Below are 20,690 nucleotides of genomic sequence, written 5' to 3'. Positions count from 1 at the left end.
GCTGAATATAGCCGTCCTTTTCTTTCTTTAGCATTCCAACCGTAAGAGTTTCTCACTCGCACGTAGTGATACAATGCGTGGACACTTCAACACACCTCCCGCCAACTTCTGATAGCCTAGTATCTCGCGCGCTGAAGAAAAGGGTTTATCCGACGCCCAATGGCGCTAGAGCCCCTAGGATTTTCCGAATAATCGTTTTCCGCAAAAGCTTGCGACCACAAGTTATAAAAAACTTTACGTTGTCGTTACGTTAAAGTTTAACTAAAGCTCGTCTGTCTAGTCGTTATTTTTCATTTTTCATTTCCAAGTCTACTAATCTAGGGCAGTTAAATATCGTCGCCATCCTAGAATAATAACTACGCGACCGCGACGAAACGCAACGTGTTGTTTATTGCGTAGTTGTTTGTAGTGAAGCGTAACTTAAAAATAGTAACAGCGGCCACAGCCCACTAGAGCGAGTTTAATTGAAGTGGCATAGAAAAGTTTTTAAACAGCTAAATGTCCCACAACAAAAGGAACCACGCAGGTTAACGACAACCAAATACTAAATAAATATTTTATTTTATTAAATCTATGTTAGACTAATTATTTTTACAAAATGGTATACGCCATCATCAGATTTAAACTTACACAGAGTAGATTAAAAATGACGTTTACAAATTATGCGGGTCAAAATTGCAGAATATTATGACTAGTACGGGTGTGTATGTGTGTGGTTATGTGTGAGTCTATCCCCCGCATGGAGGGTCGTGAGTGAGGGAGCATATCTTAGGGTCTGGAGCTTAACTAGGGTTGTTAACTAAATTTTGTTCAAATATTTATGATAAAAACATATAATAAATATATCGTGTTTAGTCAATACCATTTATGTTTAATTTGTTATTTTACCTTTATTAATAAAATATATATGTATTTTATGCTTTGTGTCCGTTTTGTTACAATATTTATTTTGTTACTCTTATGGGAGTGTTCAGAGGAGTTGTTCGGATTAATAATTGCAGTTGAGTTCCATCATGGGGCGTCTGTCTAGGCAGATTGTGAAATTGCACCCGTATCACCTTGACGTTTAAAGTTCCACAACTGAGCGTTTTAAGGCAGTTTAGCCGCGTACCACCACTATGTGGAACCAACTAACTACCCACAGAAGTATTTTTGACTTAAGAAAACAGCGTACTAATTCTTAAAAGGCGGGCAACGCATTTGCGAGCCTTTTGGCACTGTGAGAGTCCGTGGGCCATCACAACTGATGAGCCTTCTGCCCATTTGACAGCTATATAGAAGAACAAAAACATATCTACTGACATATACACACGTTTTCCTCTATAATAAACAAATGAGGCAAAAAAACTGTTGTAGACAAAGTTTCAATTTTCAATGCTCTAAAGCTTTTTTATCTCTGGCTTTGCGTGTATTCTCAAAATAGTCAGCCCTATATGCGGGAAGCACGCCAAATGTTTGTGACGGCCGACCGGCCCGAATTGCTGCGACGTGATTAGAAATACTACAGCGACTAGACTATCATCACAATTTACTATAACGCTTACTCGTGAGACATACATATATTTATCATACATATATTTTGTATGATAAATTAAATAAATTCAAATTGGTATAAAAGACGTATAAATATTACACGCCCAACCCATAGAATGTCTCACATAAAGTTTGAAAATAGAAGGAATTTAAAAACCGTCGTAGATAAGAACGTTCTAAAATTAGGTTTCATTAAATTTATCTGACGTTTTAAATGTTGTTACGAAATATAGAACTACCCTCATGAACGTAAAAACAAAACACTCTCGGATTATTTTAGATTGGTACTACTTATTTCTGCGTTGATCGTCATTAACTTAAATAAAAATTCCTAGCTATCCATACCTACTGTATGTAAAATAAATTTATTGTAAACGTTTATAAAATCGAAAATAATAAGAAAAACCGCAAAATAGGGGAAACCGCTACTCAAGATAAATAGCAATACTGCAATGGAATTTCACATACAATTTTACGTTTTTCATTCACTTCATATTTGTTTAGCGTGATCTCAAGGCGACATCAACAAAAACAACGGATATTGAGAAATGAACTACATCAAATTTAAATAAATAAACGCCAGAATCCATGTCGCTGTCGCTATTGGGAAGATACAGAGTTGTATAATACCTAATTCAGATAAATTAATTGCCCATACATTATTTATTTGCAGAATTTAGAAACTGCATATAATACACAGATCATAAAACTTATTTGATGGTTTGATCTGTAAAATTTGTATCAAGTTTGCGCCATTGATCTCCTTAAGGGCATATGCACCTACCCACTTACAGAAATGGATTTGATAACCGAAGTGAAAATAATTTACGAAGAAGCGCAGAATATTTTATTTTATTTTGAGGTGTTATGGAAAAATGATGATAGTACATTTTTACGAAACCCGCGCACACCGTCACAAGAAACCGACACCCTGAAGCTAGCTATAGTCAACATTTTAGTTTTTTTGAAGTTATACTTCTTTTGGCGTGTTATGATAAAATTATGAGAGTAAATTTTTACGAAGCGCGCGCACACCGTCACAAAAAACCCACCCCCTGAAGTGTTAGCTATAGTCAACATTTTAGTTTTTTTGAATTTATACTTCTTTTGGCACGTTAGGGAAATATAATGAGAATAGTTTTTTTCTATCGTTAGTGTCGTTTTATCTACAAACGTAGAACAAGGCGAAAGATAATATTTAAAAAAAAAAGATTATTATCTCGTTACGCCAAAAAAGTATAACTTCTAAGGCGTGTACATAAGTACACACAAGTTTTTTTATTATTTTAGCGTCACCTACAACGCAATAATTTAAAGATTTTTTGTTGGTCTAATACCTCGGGTATAAGCAACTAACAGTAGGTTAAGCAAATATAATCCTATCACATCACACATGATCAGAGATCACATCATCTTTATACGTATGAACTAAAATACCTTTATAGATAGGTACATACAAAATATAACCAGTGACATCAACTAATCCTAGCCAGTCATTACCAAATTCGGTAAATATTATATCTAGCACTTGACAGAACAACATAAAATTTTGTATGTACTTGTTAATTTATGTACATGAAATTAATGTCACATACTAATTAAACAGCTGACGTTTGTTCCTGTTTGTAAATATAAATTTTATAGAACAAACAAATGGTATATGTAGTTTAATACAATCAATTAAAAGGCCGGCAACGCACTTGCGAGCCCTCTGGCATTGATGAAAAACGTCAGATGAAATTTTTATTAATATCAATATTAATAAAACAAAATTAGTATCAAGTGTGTTTTAATTTAATTTCATATTATATATAAAAATTGAATGTACGTCTCAAACAATTTCTTGGTCGTAATTTGTATATGTATATTGTTACCTACGTAAGTATATTATTTAAATTTGGTACCTAAACTGCGGAATTCACTAATGAGCAACAAACTTTTTGTTTACATTTACCATCAAAAGGCATTCGACGATCAATTCTAAACCGGTAGGAATATATCAAAAACAATTCATATTTCTGTCATTTGCCCCCAACGTTGTCAACCATTGCGGTTTAAGTGAGTAACATTTTAATGCAAAAATGAACCTTATAGCAAAAACATAGAGGTCACTTTCTTATGACGTTAAAATAAATGCGTCATGCTAAACAATAATCACTCCTTGAAGTTATGTGAGCCTGGTATTTCAAAGTGAACCTTATTCTAGCTAGCATAGAGTAGAAGAAACAGTAAAGAAAATAATCAAAAAAAGCAATAATGTGTTTATAGCTGGAGGGTCGCGTAAGGTGTTTATGGTTCGAATTCCCGATATTGTTTGTGAAAATATCAATATAGGTTTATACTTAGATGTACCTATCTAGCTAACGTTAATTCCGGTGTTGCCCCATAAATTAAATAACAAAGCATTTTTTCTAATTTAAAAATTTAGGAAAATTGTTCTATTATGCTGAAGAAGATTTGACGTGAGGATATTTAATGGAAACGAAAATATTCATATAACATATAGAAATTTTCATTTTTTTAATATAAGGTCGTAGATTTCTGTAAATATTAAACTAACAAACTTATTCACATTTCGCATGTCTAATAGTCATAAGCGTACGTGACTCGAATTGAAAGTAAAATAAACATGTCAAGTGTGTGTCGGTTATTGCTTTATTAAGGATCCGGTATTTTATATTAAAAAAATAATTGTATCTAAACATATTTACTTTAAAAATAGCAAGCTCTGAATGAGAATGCTGAGGCAATTCACCTTGATATCAACGGGAACAAGATATCTTAACTAAATCTTTGGAGTTAGTGAAACTAGTGTAGTGTAGTGTTAATAGTGAATATCAGTGCGATTGCAGTTTCTCGGACACACGATTATAGTGCAAAATATTACAGCACTCTTAGGACTGTTAATGAGCATTAGCTGTATAGCGTAATTATTGTATACTCTAGATTCATATAAAACCTCTTTTTTAGACTTTATAGTAAAAAACAAACCTCTTAACAATTTTCAAAATTTCTTCAAAACATTGCAGCGTAAATAAAAAAATTAAGTTCAATTCAATTCATAATGTTGATCATAACATTAAAAGTGTTGCGAGTGATGTTTTTTCCCCCAAATATCTACGACCCACCTATTAGATATATATAAACATATCAGGATATATATGTCCTGATTAAAACAATTTAAATGTCCATGACAAATATATAGGTATAGCTACAGTTCATCTGCGCTTTGTCAGTAAAAAAATGTCATACGATTCGCACATCTTATTATTTTAATTCTTCAATTCAACACCCTTAATTAATTCTTAACTATAATAATTCATGCAAAGACAACATTTATTACTAACGAAACACACACTGAAACCGACAAAATAATAATCAAAACACAGTTTGCGTCAAACGCAAAAAAACGAAAAAGAATGTAATAATAATAATAGTAAAAATTAACAGTGTAAGTAAAGATGTCTTGGAAGATTTGTGTGTAAAAAAATGAAATGGTAAATAAAAAAGTAATTATTACTAAAACTACAATAAGAAATTGATAAATAAATATTTTGGGCGGATTAAAAACTAGATATCGTGAAGATTTTTGTTAAGTAGATGTACTTACTATAACTGCGACGAAAATGAGATTTTAGTTGAAGAATTTTCAGCGGATATTAGTTTCTTCCGCCAATAATATTATTTGAATGACACATTAGCTTCAATTAGTACGTAGACGTCGCTATATCTCACATCGAAAGCTCAGCCACTGGGACCTACAGTCAATGGTCTAGTTCGAGGATTGACATCGGAAAAGTATAAATAATTATTTAACCTTCCAAATATACACGAGGGGAACCTTAAGTCGTTTGTGAAAATTCTACACAAACTATAAAAGTTTTCCGCAATTTATCGTAATTGTAAAGTCTGATTAGCATGTAATTGGCTCGCCTGCAGTGCCTACAGCCTACATCCGGTAAGATTCTTATCTAGCCGTACCTGCGCCTGAGTAAGACTTTATTGTTTTATTAGACCGAACGTAACTAATTTGGACAAATAACTTCTTCTCCTACCGTGAGTTAACAGTTGATTAAATCCTATATTATATTTACTATTAAAATGAACTCTTGCTAATGTAAAATGTAAATTATAATAAAATAATTTCGGTCGTAGAGTCCGAGTGTCAGAGTTTTTAAAAGTGTACATTAAATATAATATTTTACAAGACAGGTGTAAACGACATATGTATGAGCAATTACTAATTAAATACACCTTGCAATAAAATTTGAAATTTTAATCATAACTATTGTACCTTAATTATTCGACATTTTACCTTTTAAATAGGGTTTTTTTTTCGTAATGTTGTTTTTTTTATAATAGGCAAAAAAGTCAGCATTCTGTGTTATATGATGTCTGCTTTTATGTCCAATGCATGCTGGTTTCCACGGGATTCCATCACCGTAGTTTCTATAGGTAGCCTCTCTAATGAGATATTGGTATTATATTCAAATTTTCATTTCTTAGGTTAATTTTCCAATGGCAAAAATCTGTACAATTCCTATTTATTTTTATGGAATTTTTGCAAACAATATATTCATAACGTAGTACCAAGTACATATGTTGAACAAAGAACACACAATGTGCAAGAAATCGCTTCCTGCGTAAAATCGTAGTAAAATCTAGGTGAAATAGATTACAGTAACATTAGACTTAACTACGTACTCGTGTAATTATATACAGGCGTGCCATTAGCATATAATTGTCGGATGCGAATCGCTCTTGGTCATAAATCTCAAAGACTATGCGTTGCAACTATAAATTAATGCTTCAACGAATGATGGGAAGTATCAGAACTGCCTATAAATGTAGATGAGTGCAGTGTTAGCCAAGTGGCTTTAGCGTACGACTCTTATCCTGAGGTTGTAGGTTCGATTCCCGGCTCCAATGGACCTGGCTTGCCTTGGACACAAAAAGTTGACGGCGTGTTTCAGGCACAGAACGCTTATCACCTACTTGTCAATTAGATTGACAAATGATCATGAAACAGATACAGAAATCTGAGGCACAGACTTAAAAAGGTTTTAGCGCATATGCCATGTTACGCTACCTTCTAGCCACCTTCACGATAACTTTCTATGCTTCAAAACAATTAAAATAAGACACATCTATAAATTTTCTTTAATTACGTAAAGTTTCATTAAAAATGTAAAGAATACGATACTTTTTTTATCGACTGTAAATGAGACCGATTTGAATTTTAAACACCGACAAACCAATCGCGGCGCCTCATTTAAAAATATTTATGAATGAACCACAGTGACCTTTAACGTCGACTGGTTACGTTAATTAAATACTGGTTCGAACATATTGATATCATCATGTACCAGTAGAAAGAAACGATTGCGTAACTTATATAAAACATTTATTAGGGTTGGGTAGTTGGGGTTCTAAATGAGATTAGGTACTTCAAAGTTTTGAAGGAACTAAATATAACAGGTATGGTAGGTATATTTTAAATTGAGTTTAAAAAAAAAGATCCTTGGTACGGGTCAGCATGGACACCAAGGACCGGGGGGGATATAGCGATATTCTCCTATGATTTTTCTGTACATAAAAATTGGCACTGTTTTTATAAATATCGCAAACGTTGTAAATACATAGTGTTACCAGGCTCTTAGAACTAACGAAGATGTAGATTATTGTATATGTTGCTTACGTTGCGAACTGAATCTGAAGTGAGGTAGGTATTCAAATTTACAGCAGATGAAAGGAAATCTTCTATTACATCAACAACAAGATCCCAAAGGACATTGTGGATAAAATGCTTTCTTTTTTCCTTTTTAACTTTTATTTATCATTATATATTATTAACGATTAATTTATAGCGTAATTAATAATCTACTCTTATCGTGAACTCTGCTTTGTTTAGGGAAGATTTGGCATATTAAATTTCCATGGTAGGTACCGAAATACCTGCTTGTAAAATGTATTATAAACTTACCAATATCATGTAGGCGGTGGTTGTCTTTTTGTGAGAGTGCAGCGAGTAGACCGGCATCACCGACGCGTTGCCGGGCAACCGCTATCCCCACGGGAATAGACCCTTTAAAAAGCAAAAAAATGTATTTTGTTTTTGGAAACATTAAATCTTCTAATATTTATTCCATGAAACCTTTTATGATTATAAATAACGCTTTATGTATATATTTTTTTCAATAAAATTTGTTCCTCTGACAGCATCATATAATTCGGTGACGTAAATAGAGTTAACTGAACCGTTATTTGTACGGTAGAACTACATTGTAAACTCTATGTAACGTCCCTCGATTTAACAACAAACCACCTAAAGCGTCGAAAACACTCAGCTTTGGTTGGCTTGTCTTCCATACAATGAATACACTTAACATAGCATTACTACACCCATCCTCAATAACTATCCTATCAATAACTAACCGAAAATAACAGGCAATAATAATAGCGTTCAAATAAGAATTGTTTTTTTATTGTAAAACACTAGTGAAATAAACGTATTTTTTTTCTTATCAGATTTTTGTTATTTCCGATAAATTTTAACCGACATCTATCTCTTTGTAACGTTAAAAATATGAACAAGAAGAGTCCCTTGAGTGTCGTTATATAGAGTTTCTACTGTACTAGGCTATAATAAATTACAAGGAGATACAATATTATTCGACTGTAGTGTTTGTCGATCTTATCTTGTCTTCGGCTCTCTGTTGGATGACCTCGTTTCTCAACCTTCACCGTGATAATACACAAAATGTGGCTTTCCATTGACCAGAACAACAGAAAGTATTAAGAGGGGAACGCGCCCAATACTTAAGTTATTTTTTGTTCAATTTAATTTTTATTAGGTATTGTGGTGTGTGTGTATAATAATGCAATTGCCTAATTATATTACATATAATTTGGCAATTGCATTATAATCACTTCGGTAAATGCATTTAAAAACGCAGTGTTAACATATATTATAACGACTACTATACAAATTATATTTTAACATATTGAAATTGTTGTACTTTAAACACTTTTCCCAAAACCAAACATGAAAATGAAAGTAGTCAGTAAAGTTTAAAAGACACTCACCATTGTTAAGAGACACAGGAATTGTGGGCTGTTCAGGCTTATTGCCAGGAGAGGCCTGCTCTAGTTTCACAGCCACCAGCTCTGACATGTGGACGTGCTGGGGCTCTCGTTTCACCTGCACTTGGACGTTCTGTCCAACACCAAGCCACGTCACAGGATTAGTTCGACTGCAGCCGCCATCCGTGTGGATAACCTACATAGAATAGTACTAGGCCTTAATGATTGGCGTGGAGATTGCATATGTACATTTTGATGTTTCATTTCTATTGATAGATATTGATAACAACAACTAACAAATACTTGTTACTGACGTTAATTAAATGCAAATAACACATTTAAATGTAAATAAATAGTTTGCATTTAGTACCACACCAGTGCCAGGTGTCAACAAGGCTGTATAGGCAAATGAGGGATATTTGTATGCCTAATTTTAGTTTATTGATCGTGCGACTTCTTTTGGTTGGAAATAGGAGGGAGCTATTTAAAGATCTTGTATAGCGTTTTTTACTATCTATTTGTATACAGATTAATCAAGATGTCTCTTTTTTAAATAGTATGATATGATAAGTCACGTCAAGTCAACATCATTTATTCATATAGGTAACACAATGTACACTTATGAACGTCAAAAATGAAATCAATATAAAATGCTTCTAATTTTAAATTTACTGCCAGTTCTTAAATCAAGGGTATGGAACGGAAGAGAAGAACTGGCAATAAACTCTCCGCCACTTTTTTAATCGCTAAGTTTTTTAACAGTAGGTATAAAAAATATATAATACCTTTTTAGGTGAATTAGTAAGACATGTGTTGCAGGTCCGCTTCGCCTGTTCAGTTTTGATAGACAAAGGCTGCATCATATTGACACCTTCAATAATCTGTCGTTGGTCTGGGCAGCAAAGAGATTCTGGCATACATTTGCCCAGTTTGGCCTCTTCCATTTTACTACTGTCCCTGTACAAAAAAAATTATGAATAACTTACGTGGAGATTACATAATTCAATAATTAATTTTATTTTGATAATCTACTAATTTATGAATATTGTTTGTTACAAGAAGTTAAGGACAGAAATCGATTTTAACTAATAGTAAATGCCACAATCCTTGTTCGACTTAAGTAAAATCTAGCCAAATTACGCCCATACATTCCTACAACTTCATATACTCCGCATACATTTTTGGGTCTCGTTCAATGAAAAGTAACAATTTCTTGTCATGCGTTTCGATTCGCTGATTGATCTGTTAAGTATTACTTAGCTTTTAATTTAAATTTAAAGGTAAAGTTGCGAATTACGGAAAGGAATGTACTTACTTGTCAGCAAGCAGCAGGCGGTTGCAGTTGAGAAGTTCTAACTGCAACGGCGAATATGGCGAGTTTGGCGGCGGTGTAGGCACACCAAACGTGGACAGCGATGTTGAGAATAGGCTCTCTGTTACTGTAACAAATGTATAATAAATAAGCAAAGTAATACGATACGCTTATAAATTATAAATATCATATATTATAAATGAATAATTGAATTATTCATTTTACCTACTATAATGATAAAATATGAGCGACACGAGCTACAATTTACCAGCTTAGAGCAAGGCAAACGAGATTTATATAGAACTGACAAAGAACCAATTTGACCATTTTGACAATTGTATTTGAAATAGTTATAAGAAATACTTATCTTTTATGACAATGAAGGCAAAACAAAATTTATAATCGATCCAAATTGCTGCATTAACCTTATGCAACTGAATAAAATGGCAGCAATTTAAAAGTTGCTAATTACACCCAAGGATTTCAATTTAATAAAATATAGACTCTGTCTGCCCCAATGATATATATCTTATCTGTTCTAAACATCGATCGGAGCGAATATTTAAGTTGTTGAATGCGTTATACATGAAAAATCTCTTAATTAAATTAACTTAGGATCCTCAGTAAAGGGTTTTTGGTTGGTAGGCACATAAGTAGTAATCAAATAGTAAATGTATGATTGCATAGTAAATAAGCGCTGTATTTTATGCGTTCTCTTTGTATGTTTAATTAATACGGAACTTCTTCTAAGTACACGAAATTTCCTCCCTAAAACGCATATTAAAATCCCATAATCTTGCTTTAATCTTTTGACGTAGCCGTGAATCAGTCTATTTCGGGTGTCCCTCGGGAGTCGGACCTTAATTAAGTTCGTGTCAAGCGCCCCAGGCAACACATGTAGAAATCCCATTTTAAAAATTATACACCAGCCTGGGAACGGGAAATTAATTTAGTAAAGAAAATTTCGACTATAAAAAAAAGTTTTTTCTTTATTAATAGAGAGAGAGAGGAAGAAAGGGAAACAAACTTAACAAAATTATTAGAAATTAAACGGAATCTCATAAATTTGCCTGTCATGTGGTTTCATCGTTGTTACTAGGGTAGCAGAAATAGCTAGAGGTCAGCTACTATTAAATCCATTAAAATGAATTCCATGACACACCGAAGAATGCAAACAATTCTCATAACGCATCAAATTCGTCGCGGTAATCAAATATTCTGAAATGAACTGAGTAGCCGGCACATCACTGCATTACACGCCTGACACTCCACAGATATTCTCTCCGTATAAGTAAATTAAAGATTAAGCATGATAAGAAGTAGATATGTCTGTACTACTCAATGGACAGGAAATTTGGTCGGTTAGCTTTAGAATTTATTTATTAGTTTATATAATATTCAAACCAAATTAATGGTAACAAGTTCTGTTATTAAATATTAAAAACTTAGACTAACTTCTTAATTACTTTGATTGCTCAAAAAGATTCGAGTAGAAAAGGATGCCCTTGATTACGAACGAATCCATTAGATAAATTTTTAGTTAATTTATGAACTAACTACTACTTACTAACTTTACTACTTAACTTTTGTTCATTTATTTAAAAATGTTATGAACACAAAGTAAATAAATCACTAGGGCAACATGACAGTAGCTATAGTATACTAGCAATGTAGGTTATCGATTCTGTGAAACGAGTTTATAGGCAGTGATGCGCGAGCTATAATCAGTACACGACCGGTATGAAGTGAATAAATCTGATGGACTAAACGATTTAGAACTGGAATGTCGTTGTCACTCAATCTCATCTAGATGGATATCTTTTTTTTAATTACTCACATATAAATTAATTCAGTAAGCTTTACCTACAATACAAAAACTATTTCTAAACGCTTTTCAATTATTCTCATCATCATCATCAATGACTATACAGCAGCAATTTTCACCATCGCAATCTGTTTCGTGTTTCTTGCGTCCAACATTGAACATCTATTATTTCGGGACTCCATCCCACCAACGAAGACTTGGCCTGCCGCTTTTCTTGTCACCAGCGTGTAAGTTCAAGGGTTCTGTCGTCCGCCATTTGGTGCACATATCCCAGTCACTTGAGCCTGTTGCATTTTATGAATTGGACAATGTTGGCGTCGTCAAGGATATTATAAAATTCCATATTAAAGCAAAAACTCGAAGGTGAGGAGAGCAAGCTCGTCCTTTTTTCTTATGGCCCAGGTTTAAAAACGTAAGTGAAAACTGGTCGCAGCAGAGATTTGTACAGTACTAGCTTAGTACTCTTTTTGTCGCTATAGAAAATATTTAATAAGGCCAAACTATCAGCGATTTGCTATCATAATGCGTCTTATATTAAATCTAATCCTGACATTGCCCTTTAAAACTTTCTTTTGAGTGAATTATAATACTAACAATGTTAAAAAAAGCTGTGAATATGTATTCTGAAAATTGATTTAAATAAATAATTAAATTGATTTTATCCAAGAAGGTTTCCAATCAATTAGTCGCTGTCACTCAAAAGTATCACGTAACACCGCAATCCCCATTATCCCGGTGTAATAGAATTTTTTCATTACCCGAGCTAGGTCCCTCTATTGAAGCCAATTTGTCACGCTTGAACCGAACTTAAACCACAAATCAAACCTTTCTTTTTGGCGACCATTTTGCTTGTTTCGTATCACGTGAAAATTTATAAATAATAACACACACATTTCTTAGAAGAAGGGAAAAAAATTATATATTAAACTTTTACCCTTTTATGTAAAATAGTATTTTGCAGCATTTTCCATTAAAGCTCCTTGTTATCCGAAATCTTTAATATTATTATAGATCTATGAGAAGTGTTGGCCTAGTGGCTTCTTTCGACTCTCATTCCTGAGGCCATTTGTTCGATCTTTTTTCGTCCGAGGACTGTTTGTCTATGAGCATTAAGCACTGATGTACGCTGAAGGAAAACATGTTAAGTAAACCAGTATGACCAGAAAATTTGAAGGCGTGTGTCAAGCACAGAAGGCTCATCCACTGGCCTATTAGAAAATAAATGATGACACGGTAAAACTGAGGCCTAGAAATTACACTTCTTTTGGCGGCTTATTAGAATCATAATGAGATTTTTTTTCTATCGTTTATCGTTATCGTTATCGTTATCGTAGAGAAAACGATACTAATTTTTGAAAAGATTTTTATCTTGTTACGCCAAAGAAGTATAACTTCTAACGCGAGTATAAGTAAGTACAAACACATATTTTATTATTAAAACACGTGAAATAATGTTCAGAATCATTTACGTTATTATTATATCACTTTATATACTATATATAGATTAATATACCAATAATTTCCGTTAATAAATTGAAATCTGTGACGGAATTTTATTCTACGATTTTATCATTCGGCGACTATGACGTCCGTATTTGTTTATCCCATTACGCACCCAATATGTCTACAGAAATGCTGTAAATTGAATTGGATATAAGCTATTTACATTTTAAAAAACATTCCAAATTATTTATTAGAGACTATAGAACCTATACAAATCGATATTTTAATAAATAAGTATTTTTAAAAATACAAATGAGTTTATTCATAATTCCATAAATCCGCTAAAACTCTTGACAAAATGGCGTCGCACCAAACCCTATAAAAAACCATGTCTGCCAAACGTCAAGTTGTTTACGTGTCAATTATCATTCTTAAATTACACATATAAATATAATATTCGAACAATAACAGTCTCCGAAGAAATTAAACTCTAAGACGGTATTAGGATTAGACAGGCGAAGACATATAAATGCTGCATCATCGTCGATTCAACTAATCTGTGACAGTTTGTAACAGAATGTCAAGCGACTGACTTATAAAAATCTAGTTATGGTTATTTTATTTAAAAAAAATTGAAGTCAAACTTCTTTATCGGCTACTTCTTTATTTTATTTATTTTACGGTTACGCGTCACATTTTTCAGTCCGCGCCAACTTTTTGTTGTCCCTACCACGGTTGATTCGAAGACATTCGAAGCCATTAATAACAAAAATATATAATAACGATAACAATTATAGTAATCATTCTTTTACAATTTATGAAATTATGTAATAATCTAATAAGGTAAAATTAAACAATTGTAATATTTGTATTCAGGTCCATGATAATAAAATCCTTTTAAAAATAAAAACTTTATCTAATTTAACTTTATTAAACTAATTTCTATAAAGTTGCATATAGCAGATCATTTTCGAAAAATAATGTCATAAAGAAGCTTCACTTGTTACGTATGTACACTAGTACATGCAAACATTTTTATTTTATATAATAGACTAATTTACAAATCATTTTAGCCAATAACACTTTTTAAAACCATGTTTTATACAGATTACACTCAACAACACTTTATTTGTTATACTGTCAAATAGCCTATTGAAGATAACGCCGTTATCACATCCAATTTTAAACCCAAGCTACAATATTCTAATAGTTACGGTCTCACCGCCAAAATAGATTTATACACACACCTCCATGAAAAACGATAGTTTTTACGTAGGTTACAGATTAAATTTACCTTTATGTATTGAGGTCCTGTTAGTACTGCCTTGATTCGGGAACAAAGAGTAGAGCGGGAATCTCGCAACGCCTATGGAAAAATAAATAAATTATCAATTAAAATCTTATGTAATTTCGTACTTCGAATCTTATAGAAGCTGCGCTGGACGTTTCTAGTTTCCGAGGCCTAGAAACTTTTTGAGTCGCAGAGCCAGCCCAAAGTGAAACTTACAGTGGAAATCTTTTTCTAAAAAAAATTTCTGCAAATCGTTTGATTACAGGCAATAAAATATTTTTAAGGCTTCTGGCAACTCGAAAAACCTACCTTGGTCACGAGGGTGGCATTTATGACATAAAAAATTGCAATATGAACTGAAGCTAGCATAAAACGAAGTACCAGAGCCACATACCTTGTTGGAGATCAGAGGGCGGGCGGGAGCGGGCGCCCCCCGCCGCCCCGCCCAGCATCGCCCCTCGTGCTGAACCACCTCACCACCTGCGACAAACATACTTATTATAGCATCAATGTTCATACATTTAATAAATGACTATTTATGTTGCCTATGCTGCTTTATACGCTGGAAATATTCTCGCAGTCTTCCAGTAGATTACATAATCGTACCTACATGTTTTTTTTGTGATCAATAATAATTTAACTGAGCAAAGAATTTGCGATTTGCATCTTCTAAAAGTATCCACGATTTCATTAATTTACAACGACTAAACCACTGTTTAGAAGAAATTATTGCGTTATTTCTCATTAATTTGCTGTTTATTTCCAAAAAAATATCAAATTAAGCTAATTTAATCCGTGTTACCATTTATTAAGGGGTAAAATGGCGTGACTATTTATAGGACAGACATAAAGTGTGAATAATAAATTACGATAACCCGTTTTACTTTTGTAAGGTCCAAGGGACGATTTATCTGGACTTCGTCGAATTCGATTTAAGAGAAAAGTATGGCCGAGCAATCTAAATAGGAAGCGAATTTATTGATTTCTATTAATGGATATTTTATAACTAGTAATATTAGTTCTCGTTTAAAGAATAGTGATATTCACAATAGCAATACAAGAAATAAGGGAAAACTTTTCCGGTCATGTTACAGGTTTCAGAAAACAAATACTTAAGTTATGGGCCTAAGTATACGCTGCTTTAACATTATAACGTGATTTCTAGTAAAATATTAGAACTGCCTTTAAACAGATTCAAAATACATATTAAAAAAACATTAATGTGTAAAGTACACACAGTTATTGACTACAAGACAAGACTAGAAGACAAAAACGCGTGGCAAGAGTTACATAGTTATAATTTGTTTTGTTGTGCTTTCAAGTGTTGTGAATGTGGTAAATGACAGAGAAGATTGTTTTTTCTTATGTACCTTTAATGACGTTGTGGTTCATGTCATTTTCCTTTGAATAATTTTAATGTAGAGGGAGGGTAAAACTTGCCGAGTTTCAACGTTTTAACATTTTGACATTCATAAGCATGCGCTAAGACGCTTCTAAATTGGATAAACGTATTTTGATTCTTGATTTGACTATCAAATACTGAATAGATATTAAACAATAATTATATGGGTTTGACTTTTGATTAAGAAATATATAGAAGCAATAGTTTTCATTTAACTTTGATATATGTGAAGAAAACACTGTACGTACTCGTTCTCTCGTAAACGAAAAAGAATTTATATGTATACGAAATATATATATGCCATTATTAACATATACATGCTATCTATAAAATGAATCCCTATTTCCCTTGGTCTACAGCATCATGTACTACTTTTGTTGTATACTTTTTTGTTGTGTTTGTTATTGCTAGTAGGTTCTTACGAAAAATTAAGAAAATTGCGCGGAAAATTAGAAAATTTTAGAATACTTAACCGCCATATTAAGTAATCCTGACTTTTGTTACGATAGCAATTTTTTTTCAGTGCATAGCGCTTTTACAATTCAAACATTTTCGATGTAGCCTTATACGCGCCAGAAACGAAGAATGTTGTATATAATGTTGTGTATAAACATTTTGTTTCTGAAATATTTTTTTAGTTTATTATGCCAATTCGAAATCAATATTCATAATTAATACAGGAGAACGTCTGTCAGGTCCGCTAGTATTTTATATATATCAAAGCCAACAGGAACTTATTTCTTTCTATATCGCAAAAAGTTGAATGTCTAGTTTTGGTACAGCACTGTAACTGACATACGTACGTTAAAAACGTATTGGATTTTTAGGTAATTCTATATTTTCGTTTCATTAATCGTTCGAACCAATGGTTTTTGTATGTACATTTAACTGTTGCACAGTTTTGCTATTTTTGGATTTTTTTGTTCCCTCACCAGGAATGTCCTCCCGTATTACAACTATTCTAGGGTACAGAACAAGAATGTATGTACTTGAAAATATAGTAAAAGAAACACTGAAACGTAAGTATTATTCTTTCAATACTTGAGATGGTCTATACTCTAGAGGTACTATTCGAAATTTTCAGATTCAAATTCTTGATAATGTATTGTATTTTGACATACGTGAGTTCGCGCTGAATTTCGTTTACGTCTACCTACGTCAGCGTTTAAAACTTTGCCAAATCACAATAAAGCTAAAGTAATATATATCGTATGCGCTTCCTAGAACGATTAAACTAATTCATAAGGACATTATTGGCATTGAAAGTTGCCGTCGTATTCAAATTATATTTTATCAATGACTCTGTCTAGATCTGCTACACATTAGGGAAATTAAGAAAATTCTCTTTTTAAGGTTGGCAGCACTGTATCGAGTCCGGCCGCGCTTTAAAATCCAAAATACATTTATCCTTACACTAATTAGCAACTAATTTATTTTTGAAAAATTTACCACTATAACAAAAACATCCTTTCAAATGATTCAAAAGCATTTGAATAGAGTCTAAAATCAAGGGTCTTTCATTCAAGATCTCTTTAGATAATTTGCTAGTTTGAATTCATTCGCGAAATATAAATAACCTCCTTATTTTGTAGACACTTGAGTTAAATCCAATTTAGTACTTTTTACATTTTATAATCATGAACATTATGTCAAAGGCTGTTTATAAATCCTAGTTATCCACTTTTAGTGTCTGTGCTACTAATTAATTTGGTGTTTATGTTGGCAACATTGATTATCTATGGTTAGGTATTACCGACCTTTCGCGCGCTATTTTTAAATTTACGTTGTTGCTTAAATAAAAGAATAAAAATCAAATAACGAAATGTCTGGTTGCAAACTAACATATTCTATATTTCAAATAAATAATAATATGAAATTATTTTTATTGCACGTTACATTTATTAAAAAATACTTTAGCCTGCTAAACAGAATAATTGTGATAATAATATATAACTTTCGGAATATAATCATAGCGGTAAATTGTCAAAAAAATATTGAAATACAAATAAATATATTTAAATTGTTATAATAATAGTTATGACAGTACCACAAGCTAAAGATCCAAAAATTCTGTTCTAAGCGTTTCAAGAGAGATTGTGACGTCATAAGTCATGAGCTCGGAGGAGTATCCAAGAGGGTTGCCAGGCAGCACCCTCTAAAGAGGAGGTAAATCCACTTTTTCCATTACTTTTCTTAATTGGAACGCTCGAGAACACTGTTAAATCATATATTATTTTATTGTATTTTCAATCATATGAAAGCTAAGAAATTTCTAGTAACATGTGTATTTCTATTATACAGAAGCAATAATTAGTAACCTTAAAACAGATCGTGTCTATGCCGAGAAACAAAATATCAAAGTGTTGTCAGCTATTTAGATATACAGACTCCACTCCGATCCACGACCACAGGACTCATAAACGGATGTTAAAACCAATAAAAACTAATTATATATTACATCTGTCCCTCACGACTGGATATTATAGGGCGGAGTTCAACAATTAAGTGATTGTGATGATTGCTATACGTGTAAATTAACTTATTAATGTTGCTGATATCCTGGTACTTTGTTTTTTAAAGTGAACAATGTCGATACCAAAAAAATGCTTCATATGATGATAGATGTTTATTTTATTTATATATAATATGTATTTTTGAAATACATATTAACACAAACTAGTTTGATTTACAAGGCCTACTTTAATGCTATATCAAGTATCTTATACCCGACTACTAAGTATAATTAATATTTAATGTTACTTTCTTCAATAATTTTGTCATTGTAATGCAATGCAATCTTTGAAATTTCGAAATATTTTTCGATCGTAGCTCAAGCCGCTATCGGCCGGAACCGATAACTTATCGTTCGTTTGTTTTCAGCTTCATTTGACGTCATTGTGCGGTTAACAGTTTAATTTACGGCTTTGGTCAGTAGTTACTTCAATATCATAACATAATAGGCGAATAGCTGAAGCAAACGTAAGGAGTAAATAAACTACATTAAATATACAAAGTTTGCTTACGGTAAAAGACGAAAAATTACGACGTACGATGTTCGACAGCAAGGTACAACATTGTTTTTTTTTATAGTTTACAGAAAAAAAACAGAGACATGTTATACGTCGTGACAGCGAATATTTTCTTTTAAGTCATAAAACAAAAACCAATAAATAGTATATATTGTATTTTTTATGGTGATATTATCCGTGACTTCCTAAACATGAAGATATACGAAACACAAGAGTAAAACAGTATACTCTTAATAAAAACGACGCTTTAATAATTAATTACTACGGCGCCATTTCCAACATGTAGATAACAATAAAAACTATGGAATGCACGCACACAGATGAGTGCACAATCCACGTCCAGACAGAATGTTTGCGTAGGGGTGGTAGCTATCCCACCGTCTATACAGTTATGCGGCCTTGGTACTCACTGATGTAATTATCCCAGCTATTTCAGAGGGAGAAGAGGGAACGGCGGGAGTTACGGAAAATGTTTAACGTATTTTTTTAACAAAAAAACTGATGGCTGATATTTACAACATCGACAACTAAGCTTAGTTTTGATAATACGAATATTATGGATATCAAACTTTATTTGAAACTTAATAATAATGCAATAAACTCGGTAATTTATTTATTACGTTAAAAAAAAAAGAATAAAATAACTCTATGTCCGAGTGCATATTTTTTTAAGTTTCAAGTGATATCACTACGTCCAAATAAAAAAAATGAATCCAATTAAACTTCGCTAGAGGGGCCAAATTTAAACAAAAAACACGATGCAATTCGAAGAATACGACAAAAAAAACAATAGAAAAAATTCTCAACACAGCGGGAAGTTACGGCTAAGACTCAATAGAGATGTGCCCAAAATCATGCATTTATCGATTAATAGGCACTGCTATGAAATACAAATTGATATTATATTATTGTTATAATAAACAAGAAAACCCCATCAAACAACTGTATCGCTGTAAACTAACTAAAGCAAAAAACAAACAAGTGTTTTTGTTGTGTGAGCCTCTTCTATTGTCTAATGTAAATCTAACAATTACCAACGTTTCCAAATTCCATGAATGTTTCACACAAAACATTTCATACATCTAAATCAAACAAAAACAGTGAATCTATGATAATAGCTGTAATTATTTAGAACATTTCCATCGCTTACCGTACCAATTAGGCACACTCCGGCATACTTGAGCGAACACGGCATAGCCAGCTCATTGGTGCATTCGTGCAATTAAGTACGATCTCGCAAGATAATTGCTTTTGTAATTTACATAACAATCACTTACGGTTGTTGAAAATAGAATTTAACAGCCATAAAAAGACATACTAATGACTCCCTAAAAGACATCTTAGTTCTGACACTACAGTTTGTTAGATAACTTGTACCCTTTCTGTTGTCATGGTGTTGGAAGCAACGAGCCGGCACAAGACTTATTTATTTATCACAATTAAACCGATCCTGGTTAACATTTATCTCATTTTAATCTATTTAATTGAGCTTAGTACTAATTTTCTTCCATATTCATTACTTTTTTCTTGATTAAATAAAAATACTTTGCATTTAAATTGCACTGAGTTAGATTTTAAAACTAATAAATTGTAACAAAACACGCACTGATATGTAAAACTAATTACGGGTTGTTTAAACATTTTTAACGAATGTATTTATCTGATATAAAATTAAATGTTTTTAATATTTTTATATCTAGAAGATTTTCTAAATATAAAAACTGTAAAGTTATTTATCTCTTTATAAAATGTTTCAGACAAAATCAAGTTAT

General features: G+C 32.4%; 1 protein-coding gene across 2 annotated transcripts in view; it reads right to left on the bottom strand.

Annotated features, from left to right (window-relative positions):
- LOC123708830 (protein winged eye) overlaps positions 1-20,690 on the bottom strand; it is a 72,644-nt gene that overhangs the window by 18,031 nt on the left and 33,923 nt on the right. For both annotated transcript variants that reach the window (XM_045659747.1, XM_045659748.1), the window contains exons 2-7: positions 14,882-14,967; positions 14,491-14,562; positions 9,932-10,055; positions 9,402-9,573; positions 8,620-8,812; positions 7,517-7,618 (exon numbers count right to left, since the gene is read on the bottom strand). In XM_045659747.1, the coding sequence (XP_045515703.1) occupies positions 7,517-7,618; positions 8,620-8,812; positions 9,402-9,573; positions 9,932-10,055; positions 14,491-14,562; positions 14,882-14,939 (721 nt within the window). In that variant the 5' untranslated portion in view covers positions 14,940-14,967. The remainder of the gene's footprint in view (positions 1-7,516; positions 7,619-8,619; positions 8,813-9,401; positions 9,574-9,931; positions 10,056-14,490; positions 14,563-14,881; positions 14,968-20,690) is intronic.

The sequence above is a fragment of the Pieris brassicae genome, chromosome 4 (genome assembly GCF_905147105.1).
Source record: "Pieris brassicae chromosome 4, ilPieBrab1.1, whole genome shotgun sequence".
Lineage (NCBI taxonomy): Eukaryota > Metazoa > Arthropoda > Insecta > Lepidoptera > Pieridae > Pieris > Pieris brassicae.
This window is presented reverse-complemented; position numbering and strand designations above follow the sequence as displayed.